At 39.9% G+C, this 21,893-nt stretch overlaps 1 protein-coding gene across 1 annotated transcript in view; it reads right to left on the reverse strand.

The window, feature by feature from the left end:
- Positions 1–21,893, reverse strand: part of DNAH14 (dynein axonemal heavy chain 14) — a gene marked incomplete at both ends in the record, with an annotated part of 395,029 nt that overhangs the window by 115,892 nt on the left and 257,244 nt on the right. The window contains 5 exons of the mRNA XM_080698700.1: positions 12,968–13,060; positions 13,754–13,921; positions 18,410–18,580; positions 19,905–20,072; positions 21,416–21,553. Coding sequence (XP_080554826.1) covers positions 12,968–13,060; positions 13,754–13,921; positions 18,410–18,580; positions 19,905–20,072; positions 21,416–21,553 — 738 coding nt within the window. The remainder of the gene's footprint in view (positions 1–12,967; positions 13,061–13,753; positions 13,922–18,409; positions 18,581–19,904; positions 20,073–21,415; positions 21,554–21,893) is intronic.

Raw genomic sequence — 21,893 nt, forward strand, 5'->3', positions numbered from 1 at the left:
GGTTCCGATCACTGTCTCTGTGGTTATTATTTCAAAGGTTCCAGTTGTAATGTATCAGATCTCTGCCTCCCCCGAATATTGGCCACTGGCATTGCCACTGCCTCCACCGTTTCAAATCCTTCCCAGGCTCTTTTTCCACTCTGAATGTTGTCCAGTGTTCCTAAGCATGAGTGATGGTAGCATTCGACATTTGGTGTAATTTCTCCAAAAAAATAAAGTTGGTAAGATCCGGTTTCTGCTTCTCCTGAATACAAGTCTCTACCACCATCGCGAAGAACTCTTTCAACACCGCATTTCTCCTTGGTCTCCGCTAAACTCTCTCCTTATATGTGATGTCTGAGATTCTTAACAATATAGAGAAATAGCAGTCCTCTTTCACGGCGAATTTTTCCATAAGTTCCAGTGCATTTAGATAAGTTTTGTCTGCATCTCCAGTGTCCTGGCATCCATAACGGCTTTCTTACCACCTCTCTGATATTTTTCTTTATCTTTTTCTGTTCTGGGCCCGGTTTCTCCAGGGGTCTGGCGTGCTACGCGCAGTTCGGCAGGGGCCCAGAGTCCCACGACCCGGGCCCCATCTGGCGTGCCCAGCCCGCGACCCCCGCCCAGAACCCAGCGTCTTACTGGGTCCGGTTTCTCCAGGGGTCTGGCGTGCTACGCGCAGTTCGGCAGGGGCCCAGAGTCCCGCGACCCGGGCCCCATTAGGCGTGCCCCGCCCGCGACCCCCGCCCAGAACCCAGCGTCTTACTGGGCCTGGTTTCTCCAGGGGTCTGGCGTGCTACGCGCAGTTCGGCCCGGGGCCCAGGGTCCCGCGACCCAGGCCCCGGCTTTTGTGCGCCGCGCGCGACCCCTGCCCAGAACCCAGCGTCTTACTGGGCCTGGTTTCTCCAGGGATCTGGCGTGCTACTTGCAGTTCTGCCTGGGGCCCAGAGTCCCGCGACCCGGGCCCCATCTGGCGTGCCCAGCCCGCGACCCCAGCCCAGAACCCAGCGTCTTACTTGGCCTGGTTTCTCCAGGGGTCTGGCGTGCTATGCGCAGTTCGGTCTGGGGCCCAGAGTCCCGCGACCCGGGCCCCATCTGGCGTGCCCAGCCCGCGACCCCCGCACAGAACCCAGCGTCTTACTGGGTCTGGTTTCTCCAGGGGTCTGGCATGCTACTCGCAGTTCGGCCTGGGGCCCAGAGTCCCGCGACCCGGGCCCCATCTGGCGTGCCCAGCCCGCGACCCCTTCCCAGAACCCAGCGTCTTACTGGGTCTGGTTTCTCCAGGGGTCTGGCGTGCTACGCGCAGTTCGGCAGGGGCCCAGAGTCCCGCGACTCGGGCCCCATCTGGCGTGCCCAGCCCGCGACCCCCGCCCAGAACCCAGCGTCTTACTGGGTCCAGTTTCTCCAGGGGTCTGGCGTGCTACGCGCAGTTCGGCCCGGGGCCCCTTAAACCTCTACATTTTAATTACAATATTTAATGCACTTATATTTTTGTCATGATTGATCTGGTTTGGTTTTTGTCTGCCATATTGTTGGTTTTTAAAATATTTTAAATTACTGCAATGTAGTCATATCTTAATGAGGTAGAGGCACACACGCACACATCACTCAGTTAGCCATTCCTCAATTCCCACCCCATTCCCTCCCCCTCCTTTCTTCTCATGTTTGGCTTAGTGATTGATTTTGATATGTTTGTGAATGCATATCACGTACATTAGGAAATTTATCTCTTCCCCCTCCCATCCCCCTCAGTTAGGTCACCTTATTTGCTCATCTATGGTTTCTCCTTTTTTGTCTAGAGTTCTTTCTATGGCCCTTTCTCTCCCTAGCTTCTGAATATTGGAGAGAATATCTGTTTTTACTTTTTGTAATGGAAAAGTCTTACTTAGCATAATAGTCTCCAGTTCCACCATTTCCCTTCAAATGTTGTATATTTTTTCTTCTTTATGGCTGAGTTAAATTCCATAGTTTTGTAATCCATTCATCTGTTGATGGACATCTTGGCTGATTCCATAGTTTAGCAATTGTGAATTGTGTGTCTATGAACATAGATATACAGGAATTAGTTTGGTAATTTGATTTCCATTCTTTTGGGTAGATACCCAGAAGTGGTATTGCTAGATCATATGGTAAATACATTCCTATTCTTTTGAGGATCCTCCATATTGTTTTCCAAAGTGGTTACACTAATTTGTAATCCCACCAACAATGTATTAGAATTCCCATTTCTCCACATCCTTGCCAGCATTTGTTGTTTGTGTTTTGAATAACTGTCATTCTAGTTGGAGTTAGGTGAAATCTCAGGGTAGTTCTGAACATTTTTTCATACACTTATTGGCCATTTGAATTTCTTCTTTTGTGAGGTATCTATTTAGTTCACTTGTCCTTTTTTTGATTGGGTTATTTGTTTTCTTTTTTTTCTAACATTTTTATTTTGAAATTCACAAAAGAGCTGAATGAATAGTACAGTGAACACTTTTTGCTTTTTACATGGAATCACTGGTTGCTAATACTTTCTCCCTTCTATGCATATACCCATGTACATTGTTCCTTGTACCATTTACAAATAAATTGTACATATGAAAATACCATATTATTTCTCATTCTACACACATGTCCTAAAAATAAGGATGTTTTATTACCTAACCACAATACCCTTATTCTACCAGGTAATATTATCATTAATTCAACAAGATCACGTAATATACAATGAATATAAAATTTCTCCAATTGTCTGAAAACTGTGAATCCATGTTTAAATATTGCATTTAGTCATTATGTCTTTCTAGTATTCATTATTATAGAAACATTTCCTGATCTTCAGTTTATTTTTTAATGACCTTGACTTTCCTTTAGAGGATAACCAGGGTGAACTGCAAAGTTTCAGACCCTGCTAGTCTATTGCAAGTTCCTGTGGCCATGCTGGGCAGTCTCCCATGGGGATGGCTGGTTCACTTAGGGTTTTGTTGATTGCTGCTCTGGATCTCTGGAGGGTGCGGAGATCTTGCCCACCGGTGATTACTTCATTTCAGGTCATTGGCTTTTTTGCTGAGGGAGGTGTCTCTGGACACTCCAGTGTTGGGCAGTCCTGGTGTGGTGAGGCAAGATGGTGCTGCCATGGCCTTCGTGGGCCCCTGAGGCCATAGCCATTGGAGGTAGGCATGGTACTTTTCTCCTTTCTGTCCTGCCTTCTAGCCTTGTTTCTGTCTCCTTTCAATTATCAGTGTTCTGTTCAAAATTATTCTGATTTCTTTCTTTTGTCAAGATGCTGTTTTCACTGAGATAGAGGTCAATTCTCAATAGGACCAATATGTGCTGCTTTCCTTGGTCATCATCTTCCTGGAAGTCCTCTGGATTTTGTATTTTAAATGTGGATTTTCTTTGGTTTCAAGTGAGTTCATGGGCTGGCAAGGCCTTGGGAATCCCATTATATGATGGGTGATGGTCCAGCCAGCATTATTAGCCTTTCTTCTTAGATTTATTCACCACCCATATTGCTGTTTTTATATGTCTCATATCCTTTCCCCCCTTTATTTATCCTTTACCACCTTTTGTGTTAAATTAATATTTTTTGAGTTCTATTTTCATTCTTTAGATTTTTTTATATATATTTTGAGTCCTCTCCTTTTTGTATTGGGGATAGAACCCAGGGGCATTTTACCTCTGAGCTATATATCCCCAACCCTTAAATTTTTTCTTTAATTTCAAATGGTGTCTTGCTAAGTTGCTGAGGGTCTCACTAAATTGCTGAGGCTATATTCAAGCTTGTGTTCTTCCTGTCTCAGCTTCTCAAGTACTGGAATTATAGACACACATCAGCAGGATGGGCCTATTTTTTTTTCAAGTTAAAAATAAATACTATTTGGACTTCTGGGAAGATGGCAACTGAGAGAAGCAGCACTTGAGACCTTCTGACACCTTATCTTCATTCTTCAAAAACAGTGTTCTAGCCGGGCGTGGTGGTGCACGCTTGTAATCCCTGCACTTGGGAGGCTGAGACAGGAGGATCACGCAGGTTCGAAGCCAGCCTCTTCTGGCTTAAGAGACCCTGTTTCCAAATAAAATATAAAATAGGCCTGGAGGTCGAAGGGTTCCATTCCCAATACCACTAAAACAAAACAAAACGAAACAAAAAACCCCAGCATTCTACAAAGTCAGAAAATACTATCAGTAGAGGAATAAAAATGATAAATACAGGGCACAGAGAACAAGAAGATTAGAAGAACGATCAGAGAACAGAAAAGCAATCTGCCCACCTTGTGTAGGCAGGCGCCACAGCAGCGCCATCTTGCTTCACAGCACCAGACTCCAGAGACGAAAAGAAAAACAAGGACTTGAAGTGAGCAACTACAGATCAATGGGTTGTAAGTCGTCAGTTCTTCCTGTGCAAATACCAGCTACAACTTCTACCGGCTGAGCTCACAACGCCCTCTAGGGATTCAGAGTGGAGGTCAACACCAGAAAAGAAACCAGCACCTCTTGTGGCCGAGGGCGCTCTGGTGGCACCATCTTGCCAGCAGTGGCTGAGCTCACCATGCCCACCAGAGATCCAGACCAGTGTGCACCAAAATTGCAAGTGAAACTATGGTCCCTGTAGGAGAACTCCCAGCGCTGCAACCCCAGGGACTTGTGCAGCTGTGATAAACTCCCTGGGTCTGAGATTTTGCAGTTCAACTCAGTGAAGGAGTTGTGGCACCTGAGATTACCACACCCTCCAGAGATCCAGAGTAGCTCCCAATAACACAATAAGTGAAGTCGTGGTTCCTGCAGGAAAATGTCCAGTCTGGCACCCCCAGAGACTTTCATAGCCCTGATAAACTCCTTGGGTCTAAGGCTTTGTGGTACAACCCAGTGAAAGAGTAGTGGTGGTTGAGATTACAACACCCTCCAGAGATCCAGAGTACTCTCAATAATACCATAAGAGAAGTCATGGCTCCCATAGCAAAATGCCTAGCCTGGCACCCCCAGGGGCTTGCACAGCCCTGATAAACTCCCTGGGTCTGAGAATTTGTACAACCTAGAGAAGGTGGGAGTAGGGTCTGCTGTTGGACATAGCAGAGGTTCAGACAGACTCAGGCTCTGATCAGTGGAAAGTGTGGGGGAAGACCTACACTTAACACTGGACCCAACTAGTAGGATCTCCAGGATCACTATAGACCTCCCAATCATGATGAAAGAGAAGAAGTCAGACCAGACCAGCCCTAGCTGTGGAGAACAAAGACTCCTCTGCTTACCTGCCGACACCTCTAAATTCCTACTACTAAGATTGGATCAGACATAATATCCACAAAAGACAAGATACCATGACATCAGAAAAACAAGCCTGAGAACCCTGAAAATATGAGAACTAGAAACAGCGAAGAAATAATGGAAATCACAATACTGACCTACAAGAAATGCAAGAAGGAAAATATTCTGAATCCAGATCTTCAATATGATGAAAGGCCTCAAAGCAATTGTACAGAAAATGAAAGAGGAAATGGAGACACTAAAAATCAGAAAGATGTCTGGAGTGAAATGAGTCAATAAATGAAATGAACAACAATAGAAAGAAATTCTGGAAGATTAGATGAAATGAAAAATAACCGGGCGTGGTGGCGCACACTTGTAATCCCCATGCTTGGGAGGCAGAGACAGGAGGATTGCGCAGGTTCAAAGCTAGCCTCGCTGGCTTAAGAGACCCTGTTTCCAAATTAAAAAAGTATATAAAATAGGTCTGGAGGTGTAGCTAGGAGGTAGAAGGATTTCCAGGAACCCCAGTACCACCAAAAATAAAAAAAAGAAGGAAATGGAAAAGAGAATATCACTGTTAGAAGACAGTTCATTCAAAACCAAAAGCACAGTCAACAGAATACAGAAGTAATTACAACAACAAAACCTAAATATCCAACAACTATGGGACAATATGAAACATCCTAACTTACAGATAAAGGCATTGAAAAAGTATAGAGGTACACACTAAGGGTATTTGTAATCTCTTCAGAGAAATAATTTCAGAGAATTTTCCAAAAAGAAAGAGACTTGGACTTACATATTCAGGAGACATACAGAACACCGTTAAGATGAGATCAAAGAAGGATCTCCTCATGCCATGTAATAGTCAAGATGACATAGAGGACAAAGAAAGAATCTTGAAAGCAGTGAGAACAAAAGAATGGGTGATATACAGGGGCAAAACAATAAAAACCGTCCAGACTATACAACCCAAGTCATGAATACCAGGAGAGACTGGTATGATGTGATCCAGACACTGGAAGAAAACAACTTCCAACCCAAAGCACTATATTCAGCAAAGTTATTATTCAAAATTGATGGAGAAACGAAAGTGTTTCAAGATAAGCAGAATCTCAAAAACTCATAAATTCAAAGCCAACACTAGAGAAAATACTTAAAGAAATAAACTATAAAGAAGAAAAAAGAAGCCGGGCGTGGTGGTGCACGCTTGTAATCCCAGCGCTTGAAGGGCAGAGACAGGAGGACTGTGCAGGTTTGAAGCCAGCCTTACTGGCTTAAGAGACCCTGTTTCCAAATAAAAATATAAAAAAATTGGTCTGGGAGTGTAGCCTGAAGGTAGAAGGGTTTCCAGGAACCCCAGCACCACCAAAATAAATAAATAAATAAATAAATAAATAAATAAATAAATAAATAAATAAGCAATATTTTTAGTGGTACTGGGAGTAGAACCCAGGGGCTTTTCTACCTCTAGGATATACTCCCAGACCTATTTTATACTTTATTTGGAAACAGGGTCTCACTAAGTTGCTGAGAGACTCACTAAATAGCTGAGGTTGGCTTCAAACCTGTGTGATCCTCCTGTTTCAGCCTCCCAAGCGCTGGGATTTCAAGCATGTGCCACCATGCCTGGCTCAAAAAGAAGCAACTTTCAGAATCAAAGAAGAGATGAAGTTGATTCAGCAGGGCATCTAAGTAAAGAAGAAATAACATACCAAACATAAGATAGAACACAAAATGACAGGAAACAAAAATCATATTTCAATAATACTCTGAACATCAAAGGACTTAACTCACTAATCAAAAGACATAGACTGGCAATGTGCATTAAAAAAAAAACCCCACAATCCCAATATATGCTCTTTGCAAGAAACTCACCTTTCAGCCAAAGACATTCATAGACTGAAAGTGAAAGGATGAAGAAAGATATATTGTGGCAATGGATACCAAAAATGGGCAGGGGTAGCAATGCTGATATCCAACAAAACAGACTTTCAGCTAAAATACATCAGAAGAGACAAAGCAGGGCACTTCCTTTTATTAATAGGAACAATTCACCAAGAAAAGATAATGATAGTAAATGTTTATGCCCCAAATGTGTGTGCACCCACATTTGTAACAAAAACCCTTCTGGCCATCAGATCTTTTTATTTTTATTTTTTGGTGGTACTGGGGTTCCTGGAAGCCCTTCTACCTCCGGGACACACTCCCACGGGCTACACTCCCAGACCTATTTTTTAACTTTTTGTGGAAACAGGGTCTCTTAAGCCAGCGAGGCTGGCTCCGAACCAGCGTGATCCTCCTGTCTCTGCCTTCCAAGCGCGGGGATTACAAGCGTGCGCCACCACGCCCGGCCTGGCCATCAGATCTTAATAGACCCAAATTCAATAATATTGGGAGACTTCAACACACCTCTTATGCCACTAGATCAATCTTGAAGACAAATGATGAGTACAGACTCTTCAGAACTAAAGAAAACTATAAACCAAATGGACCTAATAGATACATACAGAATATTTCAACCAGGAACAGCAGAATACACATTCAACTCAGCAGACCATGGAACCTTCTCCAAAATACATCACAACCTGGGCCACAAAGCAAGCACCAGAAAATTCAAAAGATGTAATATAGCCGGGCGTGGTGGCGCACGCTTTTAATCCCTGCGCTTGGGAGGCAGAGACAAGAGGATCGTGCAGCTTCGAAGTCAGCCATGCTGGCTTAAGAGACCCTGTTTCCACATAAAAAAGTACAAAAATAAGTCTGGGAATATAGCCCGTGGGAGTGTAGCCAGACATAGAAGGGCTTCCAAGAACCCCAGTACCACCAAAAAAAAAAAAAAAAAAATCCCTGCATCTTTTCAGACCACAGTGGAATGAAAGTAGAAATCAACAATAGGAAGACCAAAGTAAACTATTTAAATACATGGAGACTGAATGATAAACTATTGAATGATGAGTGGGTAAGATCAGAAATAAGGGGAGAAATAAAGAAATTCCTGGAATTAAATGAAAATCGAGATGCAAATTACCAAAATCTATGGGACACTTTGAAGGCAGTGTTAAGAGGAAAGTTTATAGCATTGAGTGCCTACATAAGAAGAACAGAGAGTTGCCAAGTAAACAATCTAATGACATATCTCAAGGATCTACAAAAACTGCAAAGATCTAATCCAAAAGCCAGCAGAAGGCAGGAAATTATTAAAATCAGAGCATAAAAAAACAATTCAAAGAATCAACAAAACAAAAAGCTGGTTCTTTAAAAAGATTAATAAGATTGAAAACACCCTGGCCAACCTAACCAAAAGAAAGAGAGAATCAACTCAAATTATTAAAATCAGAAATCAAAAAGGAGACATAACAAGAGACCGTGGGGAAATTCAAAGGATTATCAGAAGCTATTTTGAGCATTTATACTCTAACAGACTGGAAAACATGGAAGAAACTGATAGATTTCTAAGCACATATAATCTACCTAAATTGAACCAAGAGGACATAGCAAGCCTGAACCAACCAATACCAAGCAAAGAAATAGAAACAGCAATAAAATTTTGCCATCAAAGAAAAGCCCAGGCCCTGGCGGGTTTCAAGCTGAATCCTACAAAATCTGCAGTGAAGAATTAATCCCAATACTTCACAACTTGTTCCAGGCAATTGAAAGAGATGGAATTCTCCCAAATTCATTCTACAAGGCCAGTATCACATTAATCTCAAAACCAAATAAAGATACCTCAAGAAAAGAAAATTACAGACCAATATCCTTGATGAACATAGATGCAAAAATTCTAAGCAAAATACTAGCTATACACATTCAAAACCATATCAAGAGAATTGTACACCACAACTGAGTTGGTTTCATCCCAGAAAAGCAAGACTGGTTCAACATACACAAATCAATACACATTATTTACCACATAAATAGAACAAAAACCACATGATCATATCAATAGATACTGAAAAAGCACTGGCAAAATCCAACATCCATTTATGTTAAAAACACTGCAGAAAATTGGAATAGAAGGAATGTATTTCAATATCATTAGGGCAATATACAATAAACCCAAAGCCAACATAATATCGAATGTGGAAAAACTGCAATTTCCTCTAAAATCAGGAACAAGACAAGGATGCCCACTATCACCACTCCTTTTCAATATAGTCCTCGAGACTCTTGACATAGCAATAATACAAGAGAGGGAAATCAAAGGAATTCAAATAGGAAGCGAGAAATTAAAACTATCCTTATTGCAGATGACATGATCCTTTATCTAGAAGACCCAAAGAACTCAACTAAAAGACAACTGGAGCTGATTAACCAATTAAGTAAAGTTGCAGGATACAAAATCAACCTAAAGAAATCAGTTGCTTTTCTATATGTCAACAATAAATCCACAAGGAAAGAAATAAAGAAAACAATCCCATTCACCATAACCTCAAAACCAATAAAATACCTGGGAATAAACCTAACCAAAGACATAAAAGACCTCTACAATAAAAACTATAAAACATTAAAATGAACCTAAAGAAATCAGTTGCTTTTTTCTATGCCAACAATAAATGCTCAATGAAAGAAATAAAGAAGACAATTTTATTCACAATAGCCTCAAAATCAATAAAATACTTAGAAATAAACCTAATAAAAATGTAAAAGATCTCTACAATGTAAGCTATAAAATAAAACAAAAAAATTGAAGAAGACCTTGGAAGATGAAAAGATCTCCCTTGCTCATGGATAGGCAGGATAAATATAATAAAAATGGCTATTTTTGCCAAAAGCGATCTATAGATTCAATGCAATTCCTATCAAAATACCAATGACATTCTTCATAGACCTAGAAAAAAATCAGCCATGAATTTTATATGGAGAAAGAAAAGACCCATAATAGCCAAAGCAATCCTCAGCAATAAGAACCATGCAGGAGGCATCACAATCCCTGACTTCAAATTATACTATAGAGCAATAGTAGTAAAACCAGCATGGTACTGGCACAATAAAAGGCATACAGTCCAAGTGGAAAAGAATAGAAGATACAGAAACAAACCCACACACCTATAGTCAATTAATCTTTGACAAAGAGGCCAAACTTATACTCTGGAGAAAAGACAGCCTTTTCAACAAATGGTGTTGGGAGAACTGGCTATCCATTTGTAGAAAGATGGAACTAAATCCTTACCTCTCACTGTGCACAGGAATCAACTTGAAATGGATCAAAGACTTGAAAATTAGACCAGAGACGGTGAAGTTATTAGAGGAGGGCATAGGCCAAACACTCCACTATATAGGCACAGGCAGTAACTTTCTCAACAAGACCTCCAAAGAGCAGGAAATTAAAACAAGAATTAACAAGTGGGATGGCATCAAACTAAAAAGTTTCTGCTCATCAAAGGAAACCATCAAGAACCTAAAGAGAAAGCCTACAGATAGGGAGAAAATCTTTACCAGCCACCACTCTGATAGAGGGCTAATATCAAGAATATACAAAGAGCTGAAGACTCTACACTAGCAAAACAAATAGCCCAATTGAATTGAATAGACACTTCATAAAAGACGAGATACAAATGGCCAATAGATCATGAAAATATGTTCAACATCATTAGCCATCAGGGAGATGCAAATCAAAAGTATTCTGAGATTCCATCTAACCCCAATTAGAGTGGCAAGCATAAAGAAATCAAACAACAACAAATGCTGGTGAGGATGTGGGGAAATAGAAACTCTTTTACACTGTTGGTGGTAGTGCAAACTAGTTCAGCTGCTATGGAGATTGGTGTGGAGATTCCTTACAAAACTGGGAATGGACCCATCATACAACACAGCTATACCACTCCTGGGTATCTTTCCAAAGGGGTTGAAATCAGAGAACTAGAGTAACATATGCATACCCATGTTCATAGCAGCACAATTCGTAATAGCCAAAATATGAAACCAACCTAGGTCTCCATCAATAGATTAATGGATTGCAAAATTATGGGAAATACACACAGTGGAATTCTACTCAGCTATAAAGAAGAACAAAGTCATGTCATTCACGAGAAGATGAAAAGACCTGGAGAACATTATGTTAAGTGAGATCAGCCAAGCACAGAAAGAGAAGGGACATATGTTTTCTCTAATAAGCCCAAACTAGGGACAATCAGGAATACCAGAAGGACTCCAGATAATGGAGGGGAAACCTCAGCAAAGCTGAAATGGAAGGGTAGGAGATGAAGAAGGCTGAGGCTGATTAATGGAGGAGCTACTTCCAAATATGTGGTTAACCTGGACACTCATTGTTGGGAGAGAGGGAATGGGAATTGGGGGTGGGGGAAGAGGGCACCAAGCACAGTCTAAATGTATGCTACTTTCAATATGACCCACATAAAAATAAAAAAAATTTAAAAATTTAAAAATGAAATAATAAAATAAGTACTATTTATTGAGTGATGCCATAAGGAAAGTAAAAAGATTAATCTGGAAAGTTATACTTGTCACATATGTTATAAAAAAGATTAATGTCTGAATGTACAAATAATTCTACAAGTAAATACAATAAAGATAAAAGAACAGAAAAATGGATAAATCATATGTAAATTTATAGTTCACAGGAAGGAAAACACAAACATCTAATGAACAAATAAAAGATGGCTCCTTTTCTCTTGTATTTGCATCTGCTTCTACTCCCCTCACACCCTCAACAATGGCTGGAGTTCTATGCAGATGCTCTAAATATTCCAACAACTGTTATAAACAATATGAATTATTGTAAGAAGTATAAATTTTTTGTGATACTGGGGGTGGAACCAAGGGGCTTTTTCTACCTCTGGGCTACACTCCCAGACCTATTTTATATTTTATTTGGAAACAGGGTCTCACTAAGTTGCTGAGAGCCTCACTAAATAGTTGAGGCTGGCTTTGAACCTGTGTGATCATCCTGTCTCAGCCTCCCAAGCGCGGGGATTACAAGCGTGCACCACCAAGTCCGGCATAAAATATTTTCTATCAAAACACATGATCAAGCCAGGCATGGTGGCACATGCTTGTAATCCCAGCATTTGGGAGGCTGAGATGGGAGGATTGCGGTTTCTGGACAGCCTCAGCTACTTAGTGAGCCCTTTGCAACTCAGTGAGACCCTGTGTCAAAATAAAGAATAAAAAATAGGGCAGGGGTATAGCTTGGAGGTAGAATGGCCCTGGGTTTCATCCCTAGTACTGCAAAAAACCACCACCAACAACAAAACAACAACGATAACAAAATACACAATCCAGACAGCAGTCATTTTAGCTCACAAAACCTTTGTGTGACTAGAATCTTCCAGAATGTCAGCCATTTTAACCCATATAACCTTTAGTTCATGAGAATATTCCAGAATCTTACATTGTTTTAAAACTCCTGACTATCCTTGAAATAAGCCGATCATTGCAGAGTTTTCTGGGCACAGCCAGAGGCTCATATTTCTAAATCAATATTCAGGTTAGTGTATTATTTTTAAAGTTAGGATCCATATACACACATACTATATTAATTCTAGGATATATTAGAGGTGGTACTAGATTCATTAATTTTCTTTACATCAAACACCTTCTAAAATAAATAATACTTTTATATGCTAACAAATTATTTATGCAAACTAGTGAGGACAAAGAGCCTGTCTTATTACTTCATTACTATTTTCCATAAAGTATGTAAAAATTAAACCTCTGTAAGTAGACTTTATTGGAATTTCTTAATTTTTATTCTTCAAACTTAAAAACATTTGAAAATTTATGTTCCTACCAGTAGCATGTGATTCCCTGGTTGTCGAAGGACTCTTGTAGCTCTTGCGATATGCTGTATGGCTTCCTTGAAGAATACCATAGAATGAGAGATCTAGCAGAGGAAATTGGACAAGCTGTTTACAGATATAAAGAACCAATTGTGCAGTGTGGTTTGACAGGCAAGGGTATAGGAAAAAGAGTGACTACTCTAGCTGCCCAGTGCTCTGGGTCCAGTCAGCTGGTTTACATCAGTGAGGATCATCCCTATGCTGATAGTTTTATGAACAGTATTGGGCAGTTGTAGGCTGTTTTTCTATTGTTCTGCCTTCCCAGGTAGGGCAGAGGGCAGAAGGAAAAGACTTAGGAAATGGATTCATCATATCTGTAAAGTCTCCTTTCAACATATCTCTGCCCGCAACAACTATGGGAAAGATGGAAAGAGCCACGGCCATGTTGCTTCCCCTGTTCTTACTCTGCACTCTGCTGTCACGCTGTTTTGCATTTCTTAGCCGAATGTTCACCCAAACCCCTACATCTTCAGTTCTATACTTTATCTTTAAAATTACACACTACTAAATGAGACAAAATAAGGTGAAATAATATATATATATATAAATACAGTCTAATAATTAATAGTCTTTTTTGAAATCTGAGGGCATACTCTTTTCCCTATTCTGCCTGTCTCTCCTCCACATACACACATTTAAAATAACTGTCATATGTATATGTGTGGATGTATATACACATGAACAAATATATACATCTATATCACTTCTCAGATTTTTATAGTAGTATATGTTTTTACCTCCAAAGACACTGAACCCAACTTCATTTGGAATTCATTAAGTACACTGAGAAGTTTATCATAGTCATTGGTATTCTGATAGGTCTTTTTTCTGTGAGACTTGTTTATATCCAAGAAGTCCACAAATACAGTTGAGTCATTTATCAAGTTTTCTTGAGTCCACTGGATCTATCATAAGATAATAATTTAGCACTGTCATTACAGTACAGTCCTATTTGTTATAAAGACCAATATATCTGTGTCAAAGAAGCTCCTGGCACAGTAGATCAAGGATGTAGGCTTCTTAACCTTTTTCAAACCATGAACTCCTCTTGGCAGAGAAGCCTATGTACCCTTTCTTAGAATAACATTTTTTTTTGTTGTTGTTTTGGTGGTGCTGGGGTTCTTGGAAGCCCTTCTGCTTCTGGGCTACACTCCCAGACCTATTTTTTAATATTATTATTTGGAAACAGGGTCTCCTAAGCCAGCGTGCGCAGCTGGCTTCGAACCTGCGTGATTCTCCTGTCTCTGCCTCTCAAGCATGGGGATTACAAGTGTGTACCACCATAACTGGTTCAGAATAACATTTTTTTTGTGTGTGTGTGGTACTGGGGTTCCTGGAAGCTCTTCTACCTCCGGGCTACACTCCCAGACCTTTTTTACATTTTTATTTGGAAACAGGGTCTCCTAAGCCAGCGCGCAGCTGGCTTCGAACCTGCGCGATCCTCCTGTTTCTGCCTCCCAAGCGCGGGGATTACAAGCGTGCGCCACCACGCCCAGCTCAGAATAACATTTTAAAGTGTATATAATAAAATACAAGGAAACCAAATATATTGAAATACAGTTAAAATTTAAGAACTCTTTGAGGATCTAACACCCCTGGCGAAGAACTCCTGGAATTGGAGATATCTGGCAGTTTCACTGACAATTTGGGAAAAGGATTCTTTTCTTAGGTGATTCTTAACTACCACCACTTGCTTTCCTTGCACACTTGGCAAAGCCTTGCCTATCTTTCATAATAAGGTCATGAGCTATATCCTCTTCAACAGTCTGACCATTCTTCTCTCTTCTGAAACCAGGTTAAATATGTTACTTTTTCCTCCTTTGTTTCACCACAGTGGTGTGCACATGGGTCTTTCATAGCATTGGACCTGCAGAGCTGCGGGGCACTTGGTTGTGGGGTCCAAACTAGTTCAGTGTAGTCCTCAGAACTACCTGTCTCACTGGGTATCTGGCACTGGCAATTCCTGAGGGACAGTCAGAAGAAATTTATTTAGCAAATGGCTAAAATGAAAGTTGAAGGTGGTATAGCACAGTAATTAAGAGAATATCTGGCACCAGATATCCTGAGTATGAGTAATAATTCTACCACTTGACCAGCCATGTGACCTTGGGCAGGTTCTTACCCTTACTCTGCTCAGTTTCATCTGTCAAATGAGACTAATAACAGAACCTACACCAAGAAGGAGTTATGAACGAAGATTAAGGTAAGGATATATAAAGTTCTTAAGATAGCGCATAGCCCATTGTATTACCTGTTATTTTATTTAAAAAACTAACAAATTTTATATGACCCATATTCTCACAGGAATAATTTATATTCTTGGAAAAGCTTTGGCTAATGTGTTCTTTAATTTGCGGAACTGTAGGTGCTCTTGCTGTCATCGGGCTGATCCATCCTGGGCTAAGACCTGCCTCCCATCCATTAGCTTGCTAATTTTCTACTGCTTCTCTATATATTCCTTGTCATGATAAACATCTCAAAACTGAAATGTGGTTGGTACTTATGGGGGGGTTGGGGGTATCTTCTAGGACAGTAATAATATTTATTTTAGTAAATATTACTATTTACTAAATAGTATTATTTACTAAATATTATTATTTTAGTAAAGTTTCTCCATTCACCCCAGATATATTTATTGAATGTCAATTAGAGATGAGAGGATGTTAAATTCCAAGGGTTTAGGAAGAGATAAAAATCTATGACTATTCTTATGGAACTTGTAGGCTGGGAAAAAATAGGAAATTACAATTTTTAAGATAGGAACCTATTTTCCTATCAAAATATGAAGAAGGATATTAATATCCAGATATTAATCTGATCTGGATAGGGGGTGATATTGGCTAGAAAAGGTCACCAAAAGATAGAAATCATGAGCTGAACTTTTTATAAAATTGTTTTGATTTATTTATTTTGTTGTGGTACTGGAGATTGAACCCAGGGGTATTCTACTTCTCTGAGCTATAACCCCAGCCCTAATTTTTATTCTTTATTTTGAAACAGGGCCTCACTAAGAACCTGCGATCCTCCTGTATAAGTGTGTGCCAATATTCCTGGCTGTTTTTTATTCTCAAATGACAAAGTAGCATTTGGGAGGCTGAGACTGGAGAATCACAGTTCGCGGACAGCCTCAGTTGAGGCCCTCCACAACTTAGTGAGACCCTGTTTCAAAATAATAAAAAACAAAAAATAGGGCATGGGGTGTAGATCAGAGGTTGAATTCCCCTGGGTTCCATCCCCAAATCTGCAAAAAAAGTAAATAAAATGACAAAGTACATTTAAATATATTTGTGGGGTACAGAGTCATGTTATGATTTGTGACTACAATTTGAAATAATAAGACTATTTAATATATTCATCACCTCAAATGTGTACCATTTTTTTTGTGGTGAAAATGTTTGAAATTTACTTTCAGTGATTGCAAAATACATTATTATTAAGATATACTATGTTCAATAGATTGAAAAAATCTTAGTTCTTCCAGCTAACTGGGCCTTTCGACCCAGCCTCCAGTAATCACCACTCTACTCCCTGCTGCTTCAGTAACTTTAGGTGCCACCTGTGAGACATGTGGCATTTATCTTTCTGTGCCTGTCTTATTTCAACTAGCACAATGCTCATGATCTGGGTTTTGGATGATGGCCAGGAATGATATGAGGGAAAGGATTGGTCATTGTAAAGGCAGAGGCAGTAGAGATCATGCCTCATTATTTTTCTTTTTTCTTTTTTTTTGTGGTACTGGGGTTTGAACATAGAGGCATTCTACCTTTGAGCTATACCACCAGCCTGATTTTATTTCTTATTTGGAAAGAGGGTGTTGCTAGGTTGGTGAGAGTCTAATAACTTGCTGAGGCTGCCCTCGAGCCTGAGATCCTCCTGTCTCAGCCTTCCAAGTACAGGGGTTAAAAGTGTGCGCCCACACACCTGGCTGACCATACTACATTCTGGTTGAAATATGGGTGAAGTTTCAGGCATGGATAGAGAATTGGTAATGCCAGTCACTGGAACAGGGATCACTAGGCATCTTGATGGTGGAGAGGGGGCAATGGGTGGACACTGGGAATAGCTTTACATGTGTTGAGCATGAAATGCCCAGAGTAACATGAGATCAATTTAAAAGTCAAACCAGGGTGTAAATTTAAAGTTCAGGCTCTGTTCACAAACCACCTGCATGTATTTGAAATTTAGATATAAGGCTTAGATCTTTTCAGTATTATAATGGTTCACATTTATTGAGCACTTACTATATGTCAGAAACTTCTAAACATTTTATTCTAGTTAGTGCTATTAGGTAGGTATGATTACTGCCCTTACTCTAGAGGAGGGATCATTTGCCTAAGGACACACAGCTCATAAATGGGGGAGATGGGCTTTGATTTGGGCAGAGCCCATGTTTGGAATCTCTATATTCAATTACCTCTCAGGATGTTGGGAATGAAAAGAGATAGCAAAAGAGTGGGCTGAAGATTCTAGTTTTTAAATGAAGGAAACTAGGGACAAGATGACTCTGAGGCACTAGCAGAGAGCAGCCCCAGAGGGGGGCAAAGGAAGAAGGGCTACTTACTGAGTAGAGCCCTGCAAGAGTCTAGACTAAAAGATAGGGTTCAAAGGGATGGAGAGGGGGTGAGGGTCTTGTTGATGTGTCTCAAAAGTGGACAGTTCTGCTAGCTAGGCCTGACAAAATGAGTAGTGTTTTCCCCTCCCCTCCCCCTCCCTCTCCCAATCCCCTTCCATTATTCTACTGGTCACTCTCCTCATGTATCTAAAGTCTCTTGTTTCCTGTTTTCTCTCGATTTTCCACATATGAGAGAAAACATTTGACCCTTGACTTTCTGAGACTGGCTGATCTTACTACATTCTCTAGTTACATCCATTTTCCTGAAAATGGTATAATTTTGCTTTTTGTGGCTAAGTAAAATTCCATTGTATGTATATATCACATTTTCTTTATCCATTCACCTCCTGACAGATACCTAAGTTGGTTCCATAATTTGGCTATTGTGAATTTTGCCGTTAAAAACATGGGTATGTATGTATCATTATAGTATTCTGACTTTAAGTTTTTCCTGCAAAGATACTGAGGAATGACAGCATCTGGGTCATATGGTGGTTTTATTCCTTATATTTTGAGGAACCTGCATAACTAATTTACACTCCCACCAACAGTGCATAAGAGTTCCTATTTCCCCACATTTCTACCAGCATTTATTATTATTTGTATTCTGAGGCTCCAAGGAGCTAAATGTATGAACAAAGGTATCAAAATCTGATAGTATCTCAATCTATACTTTCATTTCCAAGTGTAAAATAATATTGTCAATAAGATATAGTTACTTTAATTAATAATAAATAAGTGTTTGAAGACTTTATAAAATAACATTTTGTTCAAAGTTTACCTGAAAATAACACTCAAGGTCCTTTGAAAGCATCTGATAGAAAAGGCTTCTTTCAGTGGGTTCAATTAAGCGATCATGGAACACTCGGGTGGCTTCATGAACAAAAAGTAGAGCAACCATTTCTTTGGAATTAATAACAGTTTTGTCAGCTTGCAGCAGTCCTAGGAGGAGCTATTAGGAATTTAAAGATAAAATTAAAAGAACATTAGTAGGGTAGTATATGAAACAAAAGCTCAGGGTTTGTAGGTTTATGTTCCATAAAAATAGAAGCAGTTATCCAACATAAGAACAATCAGTTTCTACAAGTATAATCTGAATTTTTGATGAGATGGGCAAGTTATAAGTCAAAGAAAATTGGCAAAGAATCACTCTGCTAGCTGGTTGTAGTGGCCTATGCTTGTAATACCAGTATTTGGGAGGCTGAGACAGGAGGATTGCAGGTTCACAACCAGCCTCAACTACTTAGTGGGGCCCTCCCCAACTTAGTGAGACCCTGTTTCAAAATAAAGAATAAAAAAAGGGCTGGGGGTGTAGCTTAGAGGTAGAATCCCCTGAGTTCCATACCCAGAACCACACACAAAAACTAATCACTCTTCTTGGGAGGAGATGTAGGGACTCTGAGGCTCCATCTGATGAAGGCTCCCTGGGATGAGAAGTCACAGGTCTTGCCTGGTGCTGTCATGGAGGCAGGGTGTGAAAGACAGGTGCTTCTTAAGGTTGATGTATTTAGCATTCTAAGTAAAGACTGTTTGTGTTAGTCAGGGATGAAGTCCCACAGAAAGGGAAGAAAAATACCAAATTCAAGAATTGTTTCTCTGGCTTTTTGAAGTAGTTGTACACCTGCAATTCCAGCAACTCTAGAGGCTGAAGCAGGAGGACTCAAAGTTTGAGGCTAGTCTGGGCAACTTAGTGAGACCCTGTCTTAAAAAAGAGGTGTGGCTGGGGTGTAGCTCAGAGGTAGAGTGTTTACCTACCATCTGTGAAGCCCTTTGATTTGATTATCCAGTACCATAAAAAACAACACACACACAGACAAAAAATAACCAAGGTGGATGACTAAATCAGAACTGTTGGTAAAATCTGTACAAATTCAAGCAGTTTTATGAGCTGCATATATGCTTCATTTTCTGAGGACCACAATGAAATATCAGAAGTGAAACAAAAAAAGTGAAGCCTTATCATTTATCTTTCTGCTAAGGATCTAAAATTCATTATTGAATTCTTTGCTTGGATTTAATTGAACAATTCTTTTCAACTTACACATGGGACAAACTGCTAATAAACAGCATAACTAATTCACATGAATTTCACTTTTTCCTCTTCTAACAATTTAATGCTAACAGTACCAAGAAGAAGGGTGAAAGAGAAATAGAGAGGGAGGGAGAAAGGAGAGGAAGAAGGGAGCGAGGGAAGAAGAGAGAGAGAGACTTAATTCAGTAAAATTACATTTCATTAACTTTTAAAAACAAGCTGGAGAACTGATTTTAAAACAAACCTTAAACATGTCTCGAAGATTAAACATGTAGTGGCATTTTGTTGGAGTTGGTAACATATGCTTACATACTTGGTAGTACATAGAGAGGGAACAAAATATTATCTGATCCTTACATTTCTGAACATCAGGTGTGAAATTATTGATGGAAAAATACATTGCCAGATGAGCCTTTAAAAAGAAGTTTTAGAATTTAGTTTTCCAAAAATTTTTAGTATAGACTCTTTCTGGCTAATCTCTACTAAGAAGCATACATGTCGACTAAAAGGGAGACATGCTTATATCCCAGTACTTGGGAGGTTGAAATAGGAAGATCAAGGTTCAAGAGCAGCCTCAGCAGTTTAGCGACATTTACAGCAACCTAGTCAGACCCTGTTTCAAAACAAAAAATAAAAAGGGCTAGGATGTTGCTTGGAGGTAGGATGTCCCTGAGTGTTCAGTTCCCAGTGACACACACACACACACACACACACACACACACACACCCTCCTATTAAAATACATTTAAAACAAGATGGTGGACTATGTACAAAGACTTTGAGTGTTACAAATGGGAAAAATGTCCATTGGTCCTAATTTGATGTTCAGCCTAGAGGCATGTGACATGCGTCCTCTGGGAACAATTTGTGCCCCAGCATTGTACATGAGGTAAGCCATCTCCTTGCTCCCCTGTAGATGTTACTAGAAAAAGTGTAAAATATTACCTCAGTCTGGATTGGTATACATGTACATTTCCTTCTGAAAATTCTGAAATACCGTATTGGAAAAGTGGCTAAACTTGAAATCTAGTATGATTAGAAATATAAATAAATCTTCTGAAAGATTATGACATTTTTCAAAACTAATCTTGTGTTTTCCTTTAAAATATAAGCATGCACGCACACACACAAACACACACACACACACACACACACACACACAGAGAAAGAGAGAGAGAGAGAGAGAGAGAGAGAGAGAGAGAGAGAGAAATGTAAAAAGAGTGTTATTATGAAAAAGACAGATTTCTGAGTTCCATCCTAGATATATTAGATCAGAATATCATCTCTGAAAATGAAGTCCTGGGATCTGTATTTTTAAACACATGCACCATATGTGTTGTTATGTACACTAAATCATATTTCTGATATGTAGAGAGAAATTATAACAATAGGCCAGAAAATATAAATAAAATCCATTCACATAAGAGAATTTTTTCAATACTAGTGGTCTTAATTATCACAATTTTTCATATAATGTGGAATTCATATTTTTTTCCAGTAGAAAATGAACTAGATGAGTCAGGCGTGGTGGCGCACGCTTGTAATCCCAGCATTTGGGAGGCTGAGACTGGAGGATCGCGGTTCGCGGACGGCCTCAGCTACTTAGTGAAGCCCTAAGCAACTCAGTGAGACCCAGTTTCAAAATAAAGAATAAAAAATAGAGCAGGGGGTGTAGCTCGGAGGTCAAATGCCCCTGGGTTCCATCCCCAGACCCACAAAAGAAAAAAAAAGAAAGAAAATGAACTAGATGTACTACCTGGAAAATGGTACGTAAGGCACTTTGGGGAGGATGAGGCAATACCAGTACAGAAAAATGTTTCAGGAGGCGCGGGCTAATATCATTTCCACCAATTGAAGGAACACAGGATGCAACTATAGAGAGATCGTGAATATTCTGTGGGAAGAGTGAAAAAGAAGAATAACTGAATGTATCTGTAGGAGTTATTTACCCACTTCCCTGCCTCACATGGACAAGAGAATTTAAAAAATCTGAGCAAATAGTTTAAAGATTACTTTTTTTGTGTGTGGTACTGGGGTTCCTGGAAACCCTTCTCCGGTATATACTCCCAGACCTATTTTATATCTTTACTTGGAAACAGGGTCTCTTAAGCCAGCGAGGCTGGCTTCGTACCAGCGCGATCCTCCTGTCTCCACCTCCCAAGCGTGGGGATTACAAGCGTGCGCCACCACGCCCGGGGAAAGATTACTTTTTACTGTAAAATGAATATTATAAT

Source organism: Muscardinus avellanarius (assembly GCF_963383645.1).
Source record: "Muscardinus avellanarius genome assembly, chromosome: 7".
Taxonomy (NCBI): Eukaryota; Metazoa; Chordata; class Mammalia; order Rodentia; family Gliridae; genus Muscardinus; species Muscardinus avellanarius.